Source organism: Bicyclus anynana, chromosome Z (genome assembly GCF_947172395.1).
Source record: "Bicyclus anynana chromosome Z, ilBicAnyn1.1, whole genome shotgun sequence".
Taxonomy (NCBI): Eukaryota; Metazoa; Arthropoda; class Insecta; order Lepidoptera; family Nymphalidae; genus Bicyclus; species Bicyclus anynana.
The window spans coordinates 4,781,191-4,805,601 of NC_069110.1; the positions used below are offsets into that span (position 1 = coordinate 4,781,191).

Below are 24,411 nucleotides of genomic sequence, written 5' to 3' on the forward strand. Positions count from 1 at the left end.
ACAGCTTTCTATTAGTAGAAAATGTTTCAAAATCGGTTTAGTATATCCAGAAAGATTTGACTGGTGGGAGGCTTCAGCCGTGGCTAGTTACCACCCTACCGGCAAAGACGTACGATGCCGTGTAGAAACCGAAAGGGGTGTGGATTGTCTTCCTACTTCTAAGTTAGCCCGATACCATATTAGATTACATTATCACTTATCGTCAGGAGAGATTGTGGTCAAGGGCTAACTTGTTAAGAATAAAAACAAATAAAAAAAAATATCTACAACATCACAAACATTAGGTGCATAGTATCAGTTTAGACTAAAATTTCTAATAATCATTCTTGAACATGTAGTTTTTACAGTAAGATATAAAGCTTTGATGAAAACGTCATATTTCTTGTAATAAATTCAGATGCAGAAATATGTATAAAAATGAAAAACCGAAGTTCGAAAAAGTCCGTTACTGCGTATTCCATATTCTATTTTCAAATTAACTGATACCCGCGTGATATTTTGGTTTCCACATTTTTTCCAAATAATAGCCAAATCCAGTATTGTAAAAGAGTTCATACCATCATTACAATCAGTTTTTCGCAAATCTCGCAAGAACCATGTTTTCTTTCAGAACAATCTAACTATCAACTATGTCTTAATCCAGAGTATTTAAGAGTCTATCTTCATTTTTAATTTCAGCCAAATCGGTTTATTAGTTGCGCGTTCTTAATATTAAAAGGATTAGTAGAATTGGTTTGGTAGTTGCGACGTAAAGGAGTAACAACATACAAACACACTTAAATTTTCTTAAAACTTACACAAATTTTCGCCTTTATAATAATATTGGTGTGATATTTTAAATTACAGTAACATTAGTAAATCTATTTTTCCGGCACATAAATTAACTTTCATCCCTTAACTCACAGGAACTCATTTTCCGGAATAAAAGTATTCCAAATATTATTTCAATTCAGCAAACGCGTGAGACTCTGTGTGAAATTCTGTGTATCATAAATTCTACGGGAAACATGATTTTTTCCGGGATAAAAGTAGCCTGTATGTTATTTCAGGGTATAATCTGTCTTCGTTTTAAATTTGAACGTTTTAAATTTGTAGTTGCGGCGTTAAAGACTAACATATATCTCACAGGAACCATGTATTTTCCGGGATAAGAAGTAGCCTATGTGTTAATCCAAGCTATAATATATTTCTATTAGTCTCGGTTAACTCTGTTCACTAATCGAGGTGTGAAATAGTAACAAACATGAAAATCATCAGTTTTTCGCAAATATGGGAAATTCGTGGATTTTCGGCATAAAAAGTAGCCTATTTTATGTATTATTCATCTTTCTTTAAAATTACAGCCAACTCGGCTCTACTTAGCCAATTTGCAGCAATACAGAGTAACAAACATCCATACAAACTTTCGCGTTTATAATATTTCTCGTAAATGAATGTTTTAGTATATTTTTTTCGATATTCGTGCCAAGGCTGCTTAGACCATCCATTATTTGCTGCTATTTCCTATATTTCGAAATATTTTCATAAATTTATAATTTTATAAATACAATTACTTAACTTAATGATTTATTCAGGCAATATTATATTATAAATGTTTTCCCGCAATCCCTTGATGCCTCGATTAAGTGATTCTGTTGTGACCCAAATATCAAATGACTGATCAAGGCCGACTTACCGATTTATTCGCGCCGAGTAGGTAGGAGTCAAATCTTTGATCTTTCGAAAAGTGAGAAAGCTTTACGGTGAGTGTATATCAAGTTAAAGGTCAAGCTGCTTAATAGTATTTTGTTTTAGAATAATGTTAATGGTCCCGGAATATACAAATTAGCACTCAGCGTGTTAGTTATACTTTGTTTATAACAGAGATTCTCAGGATTGGTTTTAGCTTTCCGTATTAGTCTTGAGAAGTTACCGCTCTACCGCCAAATGATATTAAGTTAAAGGTCAAGCTGTTTAGTAGTATTTTGTTTTAGAATAATGTTAATGGCCCCGGAATATACAAATCAGCACTCAGCGTGTTAGTTATACTTTGTTTATAACAGAGAATCTCAGGATTGGTTTCAGCTTTCCGTATTAGTCTTTAGAAGTTACCGCTCTACCGCCAAATGATATTAAGTTAAAGGTCAAGCTGCTTAGTAGTATTTTGTTTTAGAATAATGTTAATGGTCCCGGAATATACAAATTAGCACTCAGCGTGTTAGTTATACTTTGTTTATAACAGAGAATCTCAGGATTGGTTTCAGCTTTCCGTATTAGTCTTGAGAAGTTACCGCTCTACCGCCAAATGATATTAAGTTAAAGGTCAAGCTGCTTAATAGTATTTTGTTTTAGAATAATGTTAATGATCCCGGAATATACAAATTAGCACTCGGCGTGTAAGTTATACTTTGTTTATAACAGAGATTCTCAGGATTGGTTTTAGCTTTCCGTATTAGTCTTAAGTTGTTAAAGGTCTACCGCCAAATATAGTAGTACTAGCTGACGCCGCGTTGTTTCACCCGCGTGGTTCCCGTTCCCATAGAAATACGGGGATAATATATAGCCTATAGCCTTCCTCGATAAATGGGCTATCCAACACTGAAAGAATTTTTCAAACCGGACCAGTAGTTCCTGAAATTAGTGCGTTCAATCAAACAAACAAACAAACTCTTCAGCTTTATAATATTAGTATAAATGTTGGTAGAAATCTACACACATCCATACTATCCAGTCCTAAAGTAAGCTTGTGAGTACTAAGATAGCTGATGAAAATGCACAGATTAATACATACTTATAAAATATATAAACACACCCAGACACTGAAATACATCAATGTTTATCACACGAATATTTTCCTGCTGGCTTATTTTGGTTTTTATTATCAACTTATTAAATTAAACAAAAAATCAATTGACGAAATGTCATCTACATACTGTATGACAGGGTTTCTCAAACTTTCAGCTCCACGAACCCCTTACTAACTAAAAATAACTGTTGACGATTGATGTTGGGTGTGCTTGTTTCTTGTCGCAAATGGATTCAATGTTAGGAGTAATTTTAGACAATTTTAACCTTAATTCTGACTTGGTATCACCAACCAAGCCACCATTACGTAAATCTTGTCGCAAACCCCCTACCGTCGAATGGTGAATCTCTAGGGATTCGCGTACTCCACTTTGAGAAACCTTGCTGTATGATATCTACCAGTAACCACTGGATGATATTTGAATTTTGTATAACATTTTGTCAATTGATTTGTTGTTTATTTTAATAAATTGATAATAAATACCAAAAAAGGAAATAGGCCAGCAGTTGTAGGAATCGGACCCACGACCTTGTATCGTGAAGGCAGTGTCACCCACTGTGCCACTCGACCGTCAAATATTGATAGGTAATTGGAAAAAGTAACTGCGCTAACATCTTGGACTTCAAGTTCACTAAACATCAGATCAGACGAAGAACGCAGTCAAGCGTTAGATTTTAATGGGTTAAAAAAAGCATGTCGCGCTGTTACACAATTTATTTATGTTTAATTATTTGTTGCATTTTATGATTTGCATAAAAATGCTAGATTACAAAGGTTTGAATTTATAATATAATATTTTATTAGCATTGTTATAATTTTAAAAAGAAGAACAAATAATAATATCATAAACATTTCACCATATTTTAGATTCGTAAACCCAATCAACACTCCCATACACATTTTCACCCCCTGCTGTTGAATGGGTGGGGACTAAAGGGTAAATATTTTAAACTAAAAAGGCATCATTATTTATAAACACTCAGTATAATCAATAATTTAAATTAATTTTTTTATAGCTTCAAATAAAAAAATACTTTCATAGAAAATTTCCCGTTCAACATATGCGCCCTCAATATTAAAATATCCTAAAATTCTTTTAAGCCAATGCACGGATTATAAAATAAACCTAAATTTCAAATTTCAGTGTACATTTTTTAAGCTGTTTACATTTTTAGCTGAAACGAGAAAACAACTTCATCACGTTATTAGTATTAAAACGCTGTTTTCGAGTATTACTAGTTCAAAACAGCGATTTTAAGCGGTTTAAAAATAATTGTTATTGATTTTATTATAAGCTCTTGCAAAGTTGATGATATAGGTACTAAGGCAGAATCCGGAACTGGCCACTATATAAATAATATTTAAAAAGTAATTACTACATTTAAAAATGGAAATCTTTGGCTGTAGAATGCAATTTATCTCATCTAACTATCAATTGTTTTCATTATTTGGCGCGAATTTAAAATTTCGTGTCCTTGTCACAATAGATTTAACTCGAGAAAATTTTCGTGCAATGATTATTACGATTTTCGACGTGGTTTAACTCAGCAGCAGTGCATCTAACTACTTAGTTCGTACTTAGGCTCAAGCCGAAACGAAGACCACTGTGTATCACTGGTTTAGTGATCGTTGAAATGGATGAAATTAAAGCTGGTCGGCCTAAATCAGTTGTTGTGCCATAAACATCGACGCAGTGCATGAACTAATAATGCAAGATCGTCATGATACATATAGAGAGATAGAGGCATCCTTGGGCATAAGTATGACAACTATATAATAGATTTTAAACGAACACTTGGCTGCTAAAAGTTAAAACAGGCTCGTGTCGATTGGTGTAAAAAAATGTTGGAAAAATTCGATTGTGGCACGCCAAAAGCTGTTTACAATATATACGCAGCTAATGAATCTTGGATTTATGCATATGAGCCCGAAAGTAAGCCACAATCAACAGGTTGGGTGTTACAAAAAGTGCCGACGGAACAAAAGATGTCCGTGCGAAAAGCACTTTGAAGCAAATGGTCGCTTGTTTTTTTTTGTATAGCTGGACATGTGGCTATTGTATCACTAGAAAATCGTAAATCAGTTAATTTGAAGTGGTACACAAGTATTTGTTTGCCAGAAGTCTTTGCAGAAATTAGGAAGAGCAAGCGACAACGCAGAATCATTCTACATCATGAAAATGATGTTTAGCGTAAAACGATCGAATTGACGGGTCATCCGCTGTATAACCCTGATTTGGCCCCAAACGACTTCTTTTTATTTCTAACTGTGAAAAATAAATTACGTTGTCAACGATTTACGTTGAGGCATTCAATAATCATGTTTTGCAGATGCCGCCTTCAGAATGGAAGAAGTTCTTTGAAAACTGGTTACATCAAATGCAAAAGTGCACTGATCATTATATCATATTTTGAAGAGCAATGAGAGCTTTTGGTAGTCAATGATAGTTATTTTATTTTACTCCGGATACATAAATATCACGCCTTGATAATATGTTATAAAGTATTTTCTGTAATCCTTCTCCTCTATTATTCATGCCTAATCTAAAACCTTTTTTCGCATAAAATTGTTGAAATATGACTCAAAGTTAAATTTACGCCTCACTGATCAATTTAACCAAAGGTAAAATACATCATGAATGAACGTAACAAAAATATTATTGTACTTAATGAAATTGAGTAAAAAGCCTTAAACAAGTTACGTACCACTGTTTTTATGGATAAAAACAAATAAAATATTCTGGGAGCTTTTCCCGCCGTAGTCTTAATGATTTTATCCGGAGCGATATTATACATATTATTTTAAATATATTTTTACATCTTTACTCCCTTTACATAACAATCTATTTTATTTATCATGTCTTATACAACTAACAAACTTACCAAGTAAAGTTAGATCTTGATTGTCCTATCATTATTAATATTTTTCACTTCTAAATAGTCCTCCGCTAAGCACCTTTCGCGTACAGTTCATCACCAAAAGTAAGAATGAGCTCAAAATAGATATCACAAATTCTCGAAATTATTTTAATTTATAACTTCGTACGTACTTAATATTTTATTCTATTAGTCTGAGCGTAATTTTTATAATATATAATTTTTCGTTAAAATATTATTATAATTAACCCGCTGATGTAAGTCTAAATAATTTACATCCATCGCGTTTTGTTTGTAACGCACGACTGATGAATTTTCTCTGTTCCTCCTCGCGTTATGGGAAGGTGTAACCATATAACAAATATTATGGGGGCAGGTCGGGAAAAACAGCGTTGCGCGGTAGCGAGCAACTGCGCCGAGGGGTGGTGGTGGTTACTTTCAGTGTTAAGCGCGTCGGTGCGGAGCTCCCATCATAGGGGATTGAGTGCCGCGTCACAACGTTCTCTCGCGTTCAAACGTTAACTTATAACGTTTTCTCGTATTTGAATCGTCTCCTGCGAATTTAAAATGTCGTGGTCGAAGCCGAGAAAGGAAGGCATAATTCACATCCATGACGAAAGATGCGGGTAAGTGTTGTTTATTATTTTTTATTTATGATTTGTTATTTTGCATCTGTTTAAAGTTTGTTTATTTGGTTGAATGTAGTTTAAAAGGGGCACTCAAAAGCTTTTAAAGGTTTCATTGTTAAAATTGGCGTTCTGTTTGTTTTTATTTATTAAATGATAGTATGATTTCGGGATTATTTAAATTAGTTACAGTTAAACTTGTTTACTTATATGACGGGCTTAAATTATATTCTTAAACGGGCTATATTTATTGTGATTTATCATATTATTTTATTTTGCTTATGTTATTTTATTTTTTTATTTCTTTATTATTAATTTTATTTTACTTAATCAGAAAGTTCAAATTATCTATTAGCGGATAGGAGCGGCGCTCATTGTTCCTTATAATTTGAAAGCTTAGGGTTAGATTTTCGATACATCTATTTTCGGTTTCAATCTATAAATTGGCTGCAGCGAGGCTAGCAGCTAATAAATTTTATATTAATAAATAGTTTCCGATACATTGCCTATTATTATAATATTACGGTTTAATATTTAAAAAAAGGTATCATAGTTCTGTCAAATATGAGCACCAAAAAGTAAGGTTAAGATTTGATCACGTTGCGTCAATTTAATGTCTTTGTCGTCTTTTGCGTTTAGATAGACAAGAATTGCGTTTAGATAGACGTTAATCTGTTTTTACTGATTTATACACGAAATGCGACCCTTACAACGGTTGCAGTGGAAATATGAGTTCTGGAAAAAACCCGTCGGCTGGCGATGGCCTGTAGTACCGCCTCAACACCTGAAGAAAATCAATTCAATTGTTATCACAATGACTACTTCAAAAAAACTATAAATGAGTTACTCTCATTTATTTATTAGTCCTTTTTTTAAATTTTTAACAATGTTAATATAAAAATATAATAAAAAACACTTAAAAAAAATAAGATTATTATAACTTTACTACTACCACTTTAAATAAATTAAATTACAATTTAAATAAATAAATTAACTCATGGGAGCTAGCAACAAACAGTAATCAGGATTAGTTAATCATCGATTGATAATCAATAAATTACCGGAATTATTTTCATCAAAATAAAAATAAATATATTGATTGACCACCCAAGATGGCGGAATAGTTATTTTTATGTATTTTAATAGATATTTTAATGTATTTCTACAATATGGGCATCAAAGGAAAGGGCTTATTAAGAGTAACTAGAAAATATGAACAGACTCAGAGTCCTAGCAAGCGATAGCTAAATAATAAAACTAAATTAAAACAAAAAACTTTTATATATATTTTTTTATTTAAACGTTCTAAAAAAAGAAAATATATATTTTTTTAATTTCAACTATTAACTTATAACCTCATTATATACAGTTTATATTATGATAAAAGCTTGTCGCGCAATTTTAAAATGAACTAGTATCAATTTAATTATGTAAATTAAATCTGGTAACTTTATTAATTTTCAATTTCAAATTATTTAAGTACTAAGAGTAGGTAATTAAACCTCGCGACAAGCTTTTGTTATCATATAAATTGTATATATTGGGATTATAAGTATAGTTAAAAATTTTAAAGAAAAAATAATTTTCTTCTTTTTAGAGCGTTTAAATAAAAGCTTTTTTAAAAAAAGCTTTTTGACTTTTAGTTTATTTGATATTAACTTAATAGTAAACAAAAATGATTAAACAGCCATAATAAATAGCGTGGTACATTATCTCTTTCCGACGCTCAGACATTTGTATTAGGTAACTGGTGACCCAGTTAGCTACCAGAATAAAGAAATTTCGTAAAAAAAAAAAAAGAAGTTGAGCGTCTCATCAAGATGAAGCTATTCACGGAAAATTAACTTGAAAGTAATCAATTGTAAAAATATTCCACGGATCCTGGGCTAGTTAGGAAACCAGATTCTGTTGAAAAGAGACGGCATTACACTCAAAAGTCGCTTTTTAAAATTTTGCTAAGAGAGTCAAATGCTCTGCCAATCGGAAAATGTCATAAGATATTTTATCCCCTCTACAGATAAAAAATAAGAACTCTTTGTGAAAATGAGCTCTGTATATTTATAAATAAACTCATGAATGCTAAAAATCGAAAACGGGTTGACTGATTTGAATATTGTTTAGCTTTGTTTGTTCTAAATTCTAAAAATATTCCGCTCATTTACCATAGATTAAGAAAGTTCAAAGAGATGACTCAAAGGTACAACGTTATATTTGAAAAAAAAACGTGGGTTGGCACGAGAATTCAGAATAACATTTCATGTGGTACTAAGTTTACCTGGGTGCCTACTATTCCATTGGAATTTCTATGTAAATGAAGTTAAAAATATAAAAACACCTCTTATATAACTCGTTTTTTAGGAATAACTTTACTATATATAGGAAAAATATTTATTCATGATGATAACAAGCAAACCCCCGCATCTTCGCCCACGTGGAGCCCTTCTTTCTATAAAAGCGGAATATTTATCAAACGTTCATCGGTTTGATAATAGCACTCGTAGGCAGCTTAACTTTTCCGTCGCAATTATTATCGTCTTAAACCAATTAGCACACAAACTTAACAAATTATATTTAAACTTTCTTCTTGAATTAGTGTATTATTTACAAGTAATAGTAAAAACCGCGTGAAAATACATACACAAATTTTTGAGTATTGCCTAAAAAGACATTCACTCACAGAAGACTTTGTTTTATATGTGTATTTAGTAATAAAAGTACACTAAAGCATTAATTTTCAATCTATACCAATATAACAAAGCTGAAGATTTTGTTTGATTGAACGCACTAATCTCAGGAACCACTAGTTCGATTTGAAAAATTCTTTCAATGTTAGATAGCTCATTTATCGAGGAAGGCTATAGGCTATATATTATCCCCATATTCCTGCGGGAACGGGAACCACGAGGGTAAAATCGCGCGACGTCAGCTAGTGCTAAAATAGAGTAAAACCAATGGCAATAAAAATATTGAAGGACAGCAGATAATAAATAAACGGAAAGATAAATTACGAAAAGCTATATCTATTAACTGTGATATCAGTTTACTTTTCGCTTGAACAATTAAATCCGGTAGTAATATTGAAAGGCTGAACTTAAATAAAAGGTTTCGAAATATGAACCGTTCATTTTCATGTAAAATTTCATAGTCTATTCGTTCCTAATTGGAATTGATTTCATTTCATGTCCTTTTAAAAACTCCCGACGGGAGATGACAGTTTTTGTCCCGATTTCCTTAACATCTCATCATTTAACGGCATAAAAGGTAAAAAGTATCAGTTTTTAGAAACTCTTGTTTTACCTTGTTAGTACTCGTATCTCGAATTACTACATGTTGTCTCGGTTGGGCTTTTTTGAATTTTAGTTTACTTGTGTATATTGTTATTGTATAATTAAATACTAAAAATAAATTATTAAAAAAATACAACCGACTTCAAAATCACAAAAATGATAAAATAAAAACTGAAAAATAACATCGTATGTGCTACCTTCTGATCAGTTTGAAGGCGGTACCAAGTTAGTGCTGTGTTAATTAAAGCCTGATAATTCTAAATCTTTATAGTTTAAACGGCTTGAATTAATACATCATGAACTTGGTACCGCCTTCAAACTGATCAGAAGGTTGCAGGATTCCATCATCAGATACTAATATGATTACTATGGGACCAAGTGGAAAGTAAACCCTATAAAAAAAAAGATTCCAACGAATTGATAACCTCCTCCTTTTTTTGAAGTCGGTAAAAATAAATTAAAACGCTGCGAAATATGAATTGTCCAGTTCCATAGAAAATACAGTGTATTTCTTTTTGCTTTACCGTTCACAAATGGAATTGATTTAATTTTACTTCCTTTTAAAATATCTTCCGGCGGGAGTTAGATTGAGAGTGAGAGAGGCTATTTTTGATTTATTTACTCTTTAAAGAAAAATAATATAATAGTAGTGCCTTTACTTTACTAATATTATAAAGAGGTTAAGTGTATGGTATTGTAGGGGGTAATCTCTGTACCTACTGATCCTATTTTGAAAATTATTTTACTACTAGAAAACCATATTTTATCCCCATATGCAAATGGGTGAAATATAAATGGGTGAAACTGTCCTTTAGTTTTAAATACTTTGAGAGACTCAAGTCCTGACGGCAAAAAATTTCCTTTTCATTGTCGTAAACAGTCTTTGATTTTGGGACTTTATTTTATAATATGTATAGACATTGTTTTTTTTTTACCAGGGCGCATTTGAGGGATATTCGGGATAGGTCGGTGCTTCGGCTGTTTGAAGCTACTGACATCGGCGGAGGAGCGTTCCCGGGAGCAGTGGGCGTGGGGTCTGTGCCGATGCCTCCGGGAGCAGCCGGGTGTAATTCCTCTACCTGTTGGGATCAGGTAAGTCATCATTATCAGCCTATTTTAGGCCCAATACCAGACTTGCAGGAGAGGGGATATGGGGCTTAGACCCATCACGCTGCTTCAATGGTTGCTGGACTTAGAGCGATGATGTTCCATTATTTAACGGTCAGCTCAGTGGTTATGATCGATTCAGTGGGCGTAAGTTCAAATCAGGTCCGGGGCATACACCTCCAACATCTCAGCTATGCCATCATCATCATCATGATCAGCCGATAGACGTCCACCGCTGGGCATATATATCTTGCATGGACTTCCAAACACAATGGTCTCGAGTCACCAGCATCCAGCGGCTCCCTGCAACCCGCTTGATATCCTTGGTCCACCTAGTGGGGGTCGACCAACACTGCGCTTGTCAGTGACTTTGGTTCGTCTGCGGATCTCCTAATTTCTGATTAGATCATACAGAGAAACTCCAAGGATAGCTCGCTCCATCGCCCGCTGAGTGACTTTGATCCTTCTAATAAGGGCTATAGTTAGCGACAAAGCTATGTGCATTTTATGTAGTAAAATATCACGTGTCTCAAACGTTAAAGGAAAATCATACTTTGGAAACTTACGTATATGAGAATTTTCTTGATTCTCTACATTTGTGAAGTCTGCCAATCCGCATTGTGGTCAGCGTGGGTCAGCGTGGTGCACTATTAGCTTAACCCCAATTTTGGGAGGAGACTCGTGCTCAACAGTGAGCCGAATATGGGTTGATAATGATGATGATGTTCAGATGATAGAACCTTGTGATATGGAGCGACATGAGTTCACCACTGGACGATCGAGGCATTTCAGTAAGAACAGGTAAGTAAGGACATACCAGGCTTAATAATTTACAAGCAACTTTGGAACGTCAAGTTTGTTTATTTGCAGATATAATCAGACTTATTATGTAAGGACTAGTAATAATAATAATAAATATAATATAGCCATTATTTCCAAGTACATAAATTACAAAAAAATTACAGTTTACATTTTTAAAAATTACAAAAGTTAAAAAAAAACATTAACATTTCATTTCATTTCATTAAATATTAAACATGTCAATTTATAATTTAATTGATATTAATTCCAAAAGTGTTTGTGTCAGAAAGGAGATTTCTCAGTCATTGTTAATGTTCATTTCATCAATTTTAATTTTTATTTATAATGTCATTTATTCTTGGAACGCCCATTTTTGGACATAGGCCTCCTCCATTGTAACTAAGGACTAGTACCGCATCCAAATTCACAAACAAAATTGTCTGTAATTTTTTGAGGAAAACATCAAGGTCATTAAATAAATAGCGACTCTCGCGACGACATACGGCGCAATTCAGTTCGAACAAAATTATTAGCATGCGGTTTTCTTTACCTACAGTTTTTATATTCATTACATCTACTCAAACAAATACTATAGCTTGGAAAGTCTTTTTGTAAACACTCCCGATAAACCGTGCGGGCCGTCCCCCCGTCGCCCGCATATCATGGGAGTGTCATCAACGAACTTGCCAACCTATATACAGCTTAGGTCCAAGGGTAACGGATGGCGCGTTGATGAGTCATTAATCTAGTCAAGAGATTTTTTATCTCAACAGGGTAATTTTTCAAGCATGCCTTAGGCGGGCGGCCTTGCCTAGGGCGATATCTAAGATGTGTGAACTAGATAATAATTTATAATATTTGCTATAATTTTATTCAACAGTTTTCTTTTTACTCGTATAATAACAACCGGAAATACCGCTATCTCTTCTTTCATTGCGTTGGGACGAAAGAGACGGACAATTCTGCCACCACTGGACGACAATTTGTCTATTTCTATTCACTTTGGTCGTACGTTAGCACTAAAGGCTTAATTTATTCTATAATATGTAATCCCTAAGCTACAAATTCCCTTTTCTATAAACAAATCGTAGGTATTTGTAGCAAGAAATAAGCTACGCAAATTTTACACGCGAAACCTATTTTTACACTAATTTTACTGAAGAAATTACTACTTATTATTATCTATTTTATGAAATGGACGTTATTGAATAATAAAACAATGATAAGTAAGATATAGCTACATGTACTTTGAGTACCAAACCCAATATTGAATTTATACATTTAATAACTTTAAATAGTTAAAAAAACTTAAGAAACACGCTTTTAGCACGCACTAAAAATTACAAAAATTGGATTTTAGTCACGTGACTATTTTTCGTATTCCTGACAGCAAACCCTTTCATTTGATATCCACGTCATGGGGTGGATTTCAAAAAGCCAGTCCGCCATTTTGGGGAGGCCGCCATATTGAATTTATAATGACGTTTCTTAGCTAGTCATGTATTGTAATCAGAATTTAGAGCGTGTGCAAAATTTCATCCTAATCGAAAACCGGGAAGTGGGTCAAATTAAGATTCCAAGATGTTCTAACATACATAGTTACAAGTGAAGCTAATAGAAAGCGTCTAAAAACGATTTAGTTTTCGTTAGTCCTATTATAACTCGAAAACGGCTTAAGTAAAAAATATGCTCTTGGACATATACCAAGGGCTCGTGACGCTAGATTGAGGTCCTATAGTTGGAAGTCAATCATCACTACGCTTTCCGGTACGGGGTCGCCATTCAGCACTTTGGGTCTCCAAGGTATATCGTCTCTTCAAACTATGTGTGCCCCGCCTATTGCCACTTTATCTTTATGACTTAATGAGCAAAGTCGATGGCTTTGGTTCGTCTGCGGATCTCCTCATTTTTTATTCGATCACGGTAGATTCTGAGCATACGTCTTCTCGCTCCATCGCCCGCTATGATTATGAGCCTTCTTATAATTTCATTAAATAAGGTAAAATATTCTAGCTACCAGATTAAAGTAATTACCTAATATAATATTTTAACCAGAGTTTGACTGTTGATCAACGCTTTTTAAATAAGGTAGTCCGTATTGAAACAGATTTGTGGGTCTAAGTTCGACATACCTAAGAGAAGTCTACGAGTATTTGTAGCCCTGCAGTTGGAAATTAAATTGAGGACACTAGACAGGCGAAATTTTAGCCAGTACTGCAACATTGGATAAATATACGTTTCAGTGCTCGCAAACTGTGTCCGTGTAACATATGTATATTATGTTTCATGCAAAATCGAATTGTCCCTAACACGACGAAATAATTCACATAATTAAGCTTTAGTATACCAACTTTTATGCTAAACTAGCGGACCCGGTCAAGCTTCGCTTTGATTAATGTGCACTTCTTCCCTATCCCTACCCTACACTACCCTACTCCTACCCTACCCCTACTCTACACCTACCCTATAAGCTCACGTATATCGCCTTCCTCATCATAAAACGTTGAGACAAGGCTATCGCTTATTCAAACGCTTATTTACACACTACAACTACTATGGCCATACCCGATGTTTATCATAAAGTTTGTACAATGTGATACCTGCAACGAATGTCGATACCCATTAAACTTTAATTTTGAGGGTAATACTTGATGTGACGATAAATAAGTTTAAATTCCTGTATACGTTATTTAGTAAATACTGTAAGACCGTCACTCCAACTGACAAACAACACAACAACTTTTGTCTTACCGTACTGGCCGTACCAGCTTAGGTATAGAGAACTTGACAGTCTAGCAGGCAAATCGGCAAGGCGTACTCCACATAACGGAATATGTCTATTCCAGCTAATCGCTGCGGGATACTGTCCCGGCTTACGGACTACTTGATCCAGCGAATGTAACTAAATTAGTTATTGACTTTTCACCCGCCCACTTAACAAAATTGCTACGCTACGACATGTCTGTCACTTGTACACTCATAAAATGCCATGTCATTTGATTATCTATCATCACACAATGTCTTGATAAACAAATTTAAATTTATGCAACAGTATTAAAAGAATAATTACTACTTCGACTTCGACGAAAATAAGACTGACTAACCGCATTGCTGTATTCATTTTACTATTTTTAGGTTTTCTCTTTTTTTTTTGTATAGACGACGGTCTAGTTTACAGTGACTCAATCGCTGTAAACTAGACCGTCGTCTTTACAGCGACTTAGTTTAAGCTCAATCGCTGCAAACCAGACCGGCAGGCAAGAACCGGGTCCGTAGTCTGGGCAAGCGATTTTGCCAATTACCAAATAACAGAACACAACAATTTACGGATAATAATTATAACTACTTACAGTATTTTTTCACCTCGTCGCCACTTGTAAGGTCCCTTGTCCGTACTGTAATAGCAGTAAGTCACCGTCTCACCACTACACTGTTATACCACAGTAAAACCAGTAGTTGGTCTTCATCTTCATACTAGAGGTCGAAACGCGAGCTATACCTACGCACCTCGAACGTGGGGTGATCATGGGGTGAACACAGTCGCGACTGTGCCGCGGTGACGAACGCACGGTGTATTGGATTTTTTAATTATGACGACTAGGAAAAAAAGCCTCGCTACTGGTGGGCGGGTATTTTTATAAAGTTTGATTAATATTTTGTATTTAAAAAAGGCATAATTTAAAAAAAATATATATATAAGTACATGCCTAAATAATAAAATCGTGTAAATAGGTAAATGACGAAAACGGTAATATAATATTATTAAATAATTATTTATTAACTTCTTCATTTAGGTTGTTTTCTTTGATTATTATGTAATACATATATTAAAATCTTATGACATGTATGTTTTGTATACCTGTATTTTAATGTAATAAAGAAGTTAAGTAAAGAAGTTGTTTGAATTTAACAACATTATTGTGTTGCTCATACTTTAATGTATTTGAATAAAAAGAGTAAAGAGCCAGCTGATATTAATATACCTATCCAGATTTTTTTATTAAACTACTAGCGAACCTGGTCAATCTCAATTTGTTTTTTGTAGTTCCTTCCCTACATGCCAAGTCAGGATAAATTTTTTATCGTTTATTCTATATTGTGGGGTATTGTTATCGGTATTTTTGTGCATTACATAAGGGATTAAAGTGCTATCATAATCTACGGAACCCTACACTGCGCGTAGCCCGACACGCACTTGACCGGTTTTTTATTATTTGGTCACCTAGATGGCATCAACAAAATAAATATATGAAGGTCCTTCAAGATCATTGATTAGTATCAGCCTTATTTAAATTTACCAATCAAAAACAACACGCATTTTATTGATCACTTCCTATTTTACTACAATTTACAAAGTATTTTATTTGTTTATTTAAAAAAAAGTATATTTACAATCACAAAACTAAATGGAAACACAAAGTTGGCAAATGTAATTAAAATGCTGTAGGCGGGCAGCCCTATCACATGTTTACGTGCCGCTGTAGGTATTTATTTCAAAAATACGGCCGAGTTACTATACTGCTTATTATATCTACTGTGGTTATACACTATAATGGCCAGCGGCACACGTCCGCCTCGTCTCGATGCCAGCGATAGACTGCCTGCCTTGCCCCACTACCGGTGTATTTATACACAAACACTACAACGCCCCTGTTTCTAGTTGCTGAATCTCTGGAATTTAATTTTGACAACTTTTAGTTAACTTTGCGGGTTTAACACATATTTTCTGAGTAATGTGATTCATTTCATATGTCAAAGGAAAGGCTCAAACGTCGCTGTAATGAAAATAAGGATAAAAGGTATACAGAGTATGATTAAGCTTTGTCGGAACATAGTTATTCTATTTTAGCAAAACCATTTGACTTTATATTTATAAGTATTACTACTAATATAATCTAATATTATAATGCTGAAGAGTTTATTTGCTTGAACGCGCTTATCGCGGATCGGGAACCACGCGGGTGAAACCGCGCGGCGTGAGCTAGTGTAATGTTATGGTGAGGTGTAAAGTAAAGTAAAGTTGTGTAAACTGCAATAGGAGCAAAACAAGCTGAATAGAAATAATTTAATTGTTATTTTATTAAGATAAACATACTTATAGGTCGAAGCGTGTCAATACACCGGAAACCGTTTACTGAAAAACCGTTGCTTAGCAACCAAATAAAGACAGATGATTTATCTACTTTCCTGCTTCTTCAGTTCCAGTCAAACGTGGCCTATCTATACACCTTACACTAAAACCAAAACCACACCGTCCGTTGTCACTCGTTTTTTACAACAACACTCATGCAAGGAATACGAGTATGTCGTACAAAACTTTCATCATCATCATCATCATCATCATCATCATCATCATCATCATCATCATCATCATTAACAGCCGATAGAAGTCCACTGCTGCTGACAAAGGCCTCTTGAATGGACTTCCAATTAAAATGGTTTCGAGTCACCAACATCCAACCGTACAACCCGGTTGATGTCTTCAATTCAACTAGTGGGGGGTCGACCAACACTGTGCTTTCCGGTGCGGTGTAGCCATTCCAGCAACTTGGATCCCCAACTTCCATCTTCGATCATCGATCCCCTTGCCCATTATATTATTATAAGCCTTATGTGCTTATAACACAAGCAAACCATTCAAACTAGAATACAGCATTGCAGCTTGTCTTCAAAAATAAGCAAAGCGATACTTAGCGACTTACTCGGAAGATGCGATGCGTCGTCGTATCATTTTGATCTGTGTACATCTTAACTGATTGGTGTTTCCTTTCACAGGACCAGAACTACTTCAGCGAACCGGAAATTGATTCCGACTATCACCACCAGCATGTGCATAATAAGAATAAGGTAAGTCTTTAATCTTATTAACACATACAGGCCTACACCACAAACATGCTCGTGTCTGAGTCTGAGAGGAGACTCTTAGAGAGTCGTTACGCCCTTCTCTTCTGGTGATGCAGCATCTGATGCTTTAGCGCTCGCCCAACCCATGCGGTGACGACGCTGGGGTCCTATTAAGGAGCCTAAGGCACTTACACAATCAGAAAAGAAAATCCTGCGCGCGCATAAAGGTGGGTTTATCATTATAATATCGAGATGAAAAGTAGTCTGTTGCTGTGCGCAAAATATTATTGTATATCTGGTGCAGTTCGACTTCTTCATGGTGCTCCGGATTCAAATGCTGCACTATTTGATTTGTTTTTGCATTTTCCAGTGAAAAAAAAATTGCGGGTATCTACTTATACTAAAGCCAAACTTAATTTGGAAATTTTTAATAATAATAATAATAAAAGCATTTATTCGCTTACCGTTTTTACATTTTGAATTATAACTTCATAACATTTTTTTTTTTAGAAATATTAAATTGAACTAAAAAAATATAACTTTGACAACCACTTTGTTGTTTGTCTCCGCCGCTTTTTTCCAATCATCTCTGTCTCGAGCTAAGCTCCTCCATCCTTTTGGTAAATCATCCCATCTTTTGATTTGACGTCCTTGATGTCTTGTCTTGAATGTTTAATAAAAAACAAATTAAATGTAAGAGCATAAATCTTAGTCATTTTTCACTTCATGTGCTATTTATTAAATTCTTGATGACAATTTTAATTAATAAGCTTGGAATAATTAGATATGGTGAATTAATTGACATTTTAAAGGAAATGATACATAATTTTGAATGAATTAAGAATGAAATAATATGCGGTTTAATTTGATTGTTGATAAACATTGCACATCGAGTTTTTAGTATAAATTAATAAGGCAGCTCTCAGTTTCATGGTAAAAAAAACACGTGCTTTAAGGGTAGCCTTAATGACAAAGGCCTTCTAAAATAACTGCATATCTTTTTTTACACTTTCCATGACAATTTTTTTCAACTACTTGTACTATGACTCAGTTATACTACAGAATTTATTACAGAAGAAAATGTAATTCAAGTGATAGGTACGATTAATAAAAACTAACGATTTTTACATACATCATCATCATACATAACCTTTTCGAAACGAATAGCAATTGTGACTAAAAGAACATATAAATGAAATCAATTAACTTAAGAAAAATAGTATGCCCATTTTTTGAAAAATAAAGTAGTACTTCGAAGTAGAATCATGAGTTGAAACAACTATTTATTCAACTAATTATCAAGTACTAAGTCTAAGCTTATGTAATTTTCCAACACATTGTAAGACTGAATTTAGGTATTATCGTATTTTGATGAAAAACCAATATAACTTGAAAACCGTATAATTTCGGCTATTATATACCTATTGCGTTATTTAAGTAGGCGTTGGTGTATATCACTAATAGAGAATTTCGTGTTATTCGGCACCCTTGATTGGGCTCTTTGTTTAATCAAATGGACGTTTCCATTGCGCAGCCTTATTTGCGTGAACATGTGACGAAATTTAAACGTGTTTATTCCGTATCAGACTATAAGGATCATATACAATCACACACCCATTGTGAAGTCAAACAATATGCATTTTAGCCTCTGTTTACGTGATATGAGTCATAACTATCGTGGTGCAAGACTAATTGAAAATTGTTGTTAGCCCTTTGAAATGTTGTTATAAAAATAGTTTTTGATTATCGTGTAAAGTAATGATTGTGATAGCCCAGTGGATATGTCCTCTGCCTCCGATTCCGGAGGGTGTGGGTTTGAATCCGGTCCGGGGCATGCACCTCCAACTTTTCAGTTTTGTGCATTTTAAGAAATTAAATATCACATGTCCCAAAACGGTGAAAGATAAACATCGTGAGGAAATCTGTATACCAGAGAATTTTCTTAATTTTCTACGTGTGTGAAGTCTGCCAATCCGCATTGGGCCAGCGTGGTGGACTAATGGCCTAGCCCATCTCATTCTGAGAGGAGACTCGAACTCAGCAGTGAGCCGGATATGGGTTGATAATGATGATGAATGCCAAGATGAAAGCGTGTTGCTTGTACCGTAAAAACTTTATCACATCTCATCAAGAGCCAAGATTCTTACTACATACCTAACATTCTTTACCTCTACCAGAGCATAATGTTCTGCGTGAATCCTAGACTTTTATGTTCTGAACGAACCCTTTAGTAGGGGAGCCCGGGATGCTAAACTTGCAGTTACTAAAGCGTCATGGAAATCGATTGCACTTAGTAAATTAGATGATAAAAATAATAAATGGTTATGTATAACTTCTAAGACAACTTTTATTACTTTGGCTTACTGAAATCATTAGAAAACATGAACAGAAGTTTATTTTTCATTCAAATAAGTAAAAAAAGTTCTAGTAATTAAAGAATTTTTAAAATCTGTTGATTAGACCCAGAGATTACCCCTACAACACCACAAATTCTACCTTTTTAGAATATTAGTATAGCTAAAAGAAAACAAATATGTTGTCGTGGTAAACAAATTCATTATCTACAAATATAAGTGAGTAAGTAAGAGTGGATAATTTGGCTGATCATTAACCGACGTCAGACGAGAAATTACCTATTTATAGGTAATTTACCTATTTATAGTTAATTTCTTCAATTATACTTCTCTTTCTATTTACATTCCTTTTGGATAGATTTAATCTTTTTCTTGATTATGATTATGAAAATGAAAAGAGATGTCCCAGTCTCCATACATTGATTTCCTCAGATAAAAAAGTATGGAGATAATGCGTCACAATGAAACTCTTACCTTTGGATTGATTGTAATGTCTTGATTAATTATAAATTTTATTTTTGATCCTAGATATCGGGGTTATAGCGTATTGAGTATCATAATATTTCACATAATACCTACTCGTATATAGAAGGTAAAAATGAGAATGATTTTAAAACTCCCTATTTCCGAGATTTCTGTTTATATCTTTCAATATAAAATTGTAAGGTACCTTTAGCATATTTATATTATTAGGGTCTATTGGTATTTTTCAGGGCAATTTTAGGACATTTCCTTTATTAAAATTTACAAGTGTAAAAATGGAAAATGAAACAAGAATAATATTTTAAATTATTTACTAACATGGTAACAAAAATTCGTGTTAAACCTTAAATATAACTTTAAAAATTACAACGGCAGAAATCGACGCTACCTTAGGGCTACAATAAATAAAATAACACGAGATGGCAAGTTTTATGAATACACTTCTTCCACAAACTAAACCTGTTTATAATAAAATGTATATGAATTAATGCGATATTACTTTATAAAATCAAAGCTCTTCTTCAATATTTTTTACTTTATACAATACCTAATTTTATTTACTCATTAGTATGTTTGGGTCATACACATCATATGAACCAAATAGGTAATTCTACGTGTACCTAATACGTGCCAGAGTATTGCCAAATTCAAGCGAACGCCAGTCAGTATATCTTTAAGTATCTATTTCTATACAAAAAAGTGATATTCACTGAGCGGTTGAACATTTTTTTTACACAATTTACTACTCCGTGAGAATTATCTAGAAAGGAGACCGACCATTTCGGGCCCAGCGCCTTACATAAAAAAAAAACGAAAAATTCTGCAACAATTGCTAAAATATTTTGAAATGTAATGGGTTTTTGTAGAAATCGTGCATTTTATAATGTAGGTACTTGCTCATATCTTGATTATGCAATTGTCAATCAAACTGATATGAAACCAAAACTGAAACTGGTAGTTATTATTATTTAATTAATGACACAAATTTGTTCATTGTTATGTTTTATTCATTAAAACTGGGCCCAATCTATCGAAAATGGTTGGTCTTATTTCACTTTTTTGGAAGGCAATAGGTTAGAAAGCTCGACATATCGGTAATCCTTTATAATAATGAGCGCCGCTGTACAGTTTTTTGGATGTACTCCTCCATGAAAGTACGAGTGCCTTCTTGAAAGGTTCCGGTGTGCATCCACTACATACTTGCATAACCGCTTTGACTTCAGCCTCAGCCGGTTCCCTTTCATCGACCTGTGAAAAACGATTGTCAGCTTTGCCCGGAAATTCAGCTATTTACCTACGTATTCAATTTTTTATAAAAATCTATAAAAACAAACTTGCTTTGAAATATTTTCTTCCGCCTAACCTTGGTCGAAATAGACTATTTTTCCTAGATAATGGAATTTCACGTGTAGAAAAGGGGAGTGTTGACATTTCATAGAGGAACTTAAACCTACGCCAGGGGTCCCCAGTCTCGGGATATGCTCGGTGTTTAGCTCTGTCAAACGATGGACCCGCCAATCGCCATCCGCGTTTTGAATCCATGACGTTTATACCATCAAAACGGAACAGGAAAAATCGTCATAAGCGAAGCCAATGGACATGGTCTATAGATATAATATAATTACAATACATAATCTATATAAGATTTTTTGCCTTTTCATGATAAACAATGGTATATCCGAGATTCCACTCAGAGTTACTAAGTAAAATTAGAGTATATGATTAAAAAATGCTTACATTAGCTCTTTGCATGTTTTGAACGGGTAGATTTCCAACAACACCAGCTAGACCATCCAGTAAAGATTGTTGGAAAATGACGTCATCCTCAGTTTCGTCCAGCAAATCTGTACTCAACAGGGCTTCGTCGACTATAGAGCCATCAGAGAGGGCTACCAGCCCACGTTTGTCTTTCCTACCTGTAAATAATACATGGAACATTATATAAGCAACGTTACTGCAAGTTTTCACATGCAAACATCTACTTCAGACAATATTCGGGAGCTCTTAATTGAAGAACATTTTAAACAAAGAATTCGTCACTGTAAGTAAGTTAATGTTTGAGGAAAGTTTGCGCCAAGGCTTGCATAGCAGGGCTACCTACGTGTTATTACGTAACTTTAAAAAATATTTTTTTATTTATCTTATAAGAATGCTTACAAAACTAAAAATAAGTAACCAAAGCAAAAAAAACAAGTAATTACCGCCGCTCAATTCTTCCGCGAGTTCTATTTCGGGATTGTCTCTTTTGTCGCGTTTTTTCGAGTCTCTCTTGAAGACATTGTGGCTAGCTGCATCGTCGATATATTGAACATTAGCTGGATTAATCAGTGATCCAGAAAGAACTACAGACGTTCCCTTTGATTGTCCAAAAGGTCTAGTTTCATATCGTTGGCCCTGCTCAATTTGACTTATAGAAAGACCGACTAAAGGTGGAAGTTTTCCGTTAACTTGATTGGCTGTTGACAATGGTTGAATATTGTTCAGAAGCTGCTCAGAAACTAATCGATTGCCGAGTTGGCCATTGACGTATTCTTGTTGGAGCTGGAGACCGTTGGAGAGTTGTACAGGGATCATTTGTTGTGCAGGGCGTGCCAAGTTAAGGCTGGTCGGTCTTTGCAGTTGCCCTCCAATCAAAAAGTTTCCATTGCCAATAGGTGTGGCTTGTGGAGGCGGTGGGTCCGTGGCAGCTTGAGTAGAAACTTCAAACGCTGTGCCGTCATGTTTGAAGTGATGCGCGTGGTGATGCTTATGATCTCTATGAGCCTTTCCAGCCGTGAGCGCCACGTTGTACAATTGCAGCATTGTGATTTCACCAATAAACCCTGATTGTTCTGAAAATAAGCAGCCACTTAATTCTACATGTATAGCAAAAATACTCACAAAAAAAAACCAAATAACTTTTTAGTTGAAGGCACAGAATCATCATCTCTTTACCCTTATCCCACTTAAGTGGGGTCGGAAAAATATGTCAATCTTTTCCATTCTCTATTACTCGTCAACTCATTACTCGTCATCCACTCCTTTTACACGCATGTCCTCTTTCACACAATCCAACCATCTCATCTTTGGCCTTCCTCTGTTATGTCCTTCCACTTGCACATTCAACATTTTTCTAGTACTACACAGAATAAAGAATGATAAAGAATGAGTCTTGAAAAATACTCCATCTTATTTCTTTAGTTTTTGTAAAGAGTTTTTAAAATATTTAAAAACGCCATTTTTCTTGAATAATATTGAAAATTACTGATACGCTTTGTGTCGTACTGACTCGTGAATGTATTAAGTTTTGTACTTTTTCATTTGGAATGGCTGCATCGCTGCCGTTATCCTGCTCTATCTGTCTATCATTCTTTAATCTGTGGTTGTAGGTAATATTTTTTGCTCGTCAGAATTTACTTACTCAGAATAGGTTCGGAGCCGTCTTTTGTGTACAATAACGATTGTTCTTGGCCAGTGATAATACTGCCACCGCCCTTAATAACATGACCGACAAGCTGCAAGACAAAACCAAGGACATTAACAATTACAAAACGCTGTAGTTGGCTTTACAATTTTTGAAAGTTCCCCTCGATTTCTCCAGGATCCCATCATCAGATTCTGACATGATTACTATGGGACCAACTGGAAAGCATACCCTCTCAAACGAAAAAAGAATTTTTCAAATCGGTTCAGGCGTCTTCCTTTTTTTGAAGTTGGTTAAAAATTTAGTTTTATCAACCCTATGAAAGACACAAACTAAAATAATATAACGCTTCTGTAACTCTACTTGAACTGAAACATGACGATGTTAATTTATGTTACCTGAGAGCATATGAGATAAGTTTGATGCTAGTTACAGTCAACCTAGACATTGTAAAATATAAAGTGGGATACATAAACAGTTTTAATAATAATACTTTCTCCTTTTTCTTAGTAATTTATTTTAGACACATTTTTTTTGCTAATAATATTTTTATAAATTAATAAGTAGTGTTGTATATTATATTTTTAAAATATGATTGTTAGAAATTAAAAAAAGGACAAATAAATAAATGAGAGTCAAAAAAATAAAGGATGACTATAATAAAAATGATTATATAGTAAGCATCCCGTTACACGAAAAACCTATGTAATCTATTAACTTGAGATTTGGTCGACCTCTCTGGTTCATATACAGTGATTTTCAATAGAGTGGTTCTGGATTCTATTCCTAGTTCGAATGTAGCTTCCAAGTAGGCCCGCTTCTTACTTAGACTGCATAATCACTTA

General features: G+C 34.2%; 2 protein-coding genes across 12 annotated transcripts in view; one reads left to right on the plus strand and one right to left on the minus strand.

The window, feature by feature from the left end:
• LOC112042895 (coiled-coil domain-containing protein AGAP005037) overlaps positions 1 to 24,411 on the plus strand; it is a 233,015-nt gene that overhangs the window by 101,253 nt on the left and 107,351 nt on the right. For all 10 annotated transcript variants that reach the window (XM_052890793.1, XM_052890798.1, XM_052890797.1 and 7 more), the window contains 2 exons: positions 10,513 to 10,666; positions 17,258 to 17,329. In XM_052890793.1, the coding sequence (XP_052746753.1) occupies positions 10,513 to 10,666; positions 17,258 to 17,329 (226 nt within the window). The remainder of the gene's footprint in view (positions 1 to 10,512; positions 10,667 to 17,257; positions 17,330 to 24,411) is intronic.
• Positions 20,458 to 24,411, minus strand: part of LOC112042900 (uncharacterized) — a 47,575-nt gene continuing 43,621 nt past the window's right edge. For both annotated transcript variants that reach the window (XM_024078103.2, XM_052890802.1), the window contains exons 6-9: positions 23,564 to 23,657; positions 22,365 to 22,994; positions 21,901 to 22,079; positions 20,458 to 21,411 (exon numbers count right to left, since the gene is read on the minus strand). In XM_024078103.2, coding sequence (XP_023933871.1) covers positions 21,238 to 21,411; positions 21,901 to 22,079; positions 22,365 to 22,994; positions 23,564 to 23,657 — 1,077 coding nt within the window. In that variant the 3' untranslated portion in view covers positions 20,458 to 21,237. The remainder of the gene's footprint in view (positions 21,412 to 21,900; positions 22,080 to 22,364; positions 22,995 to 23,563; positions 23,658 to 24,411) is intronic.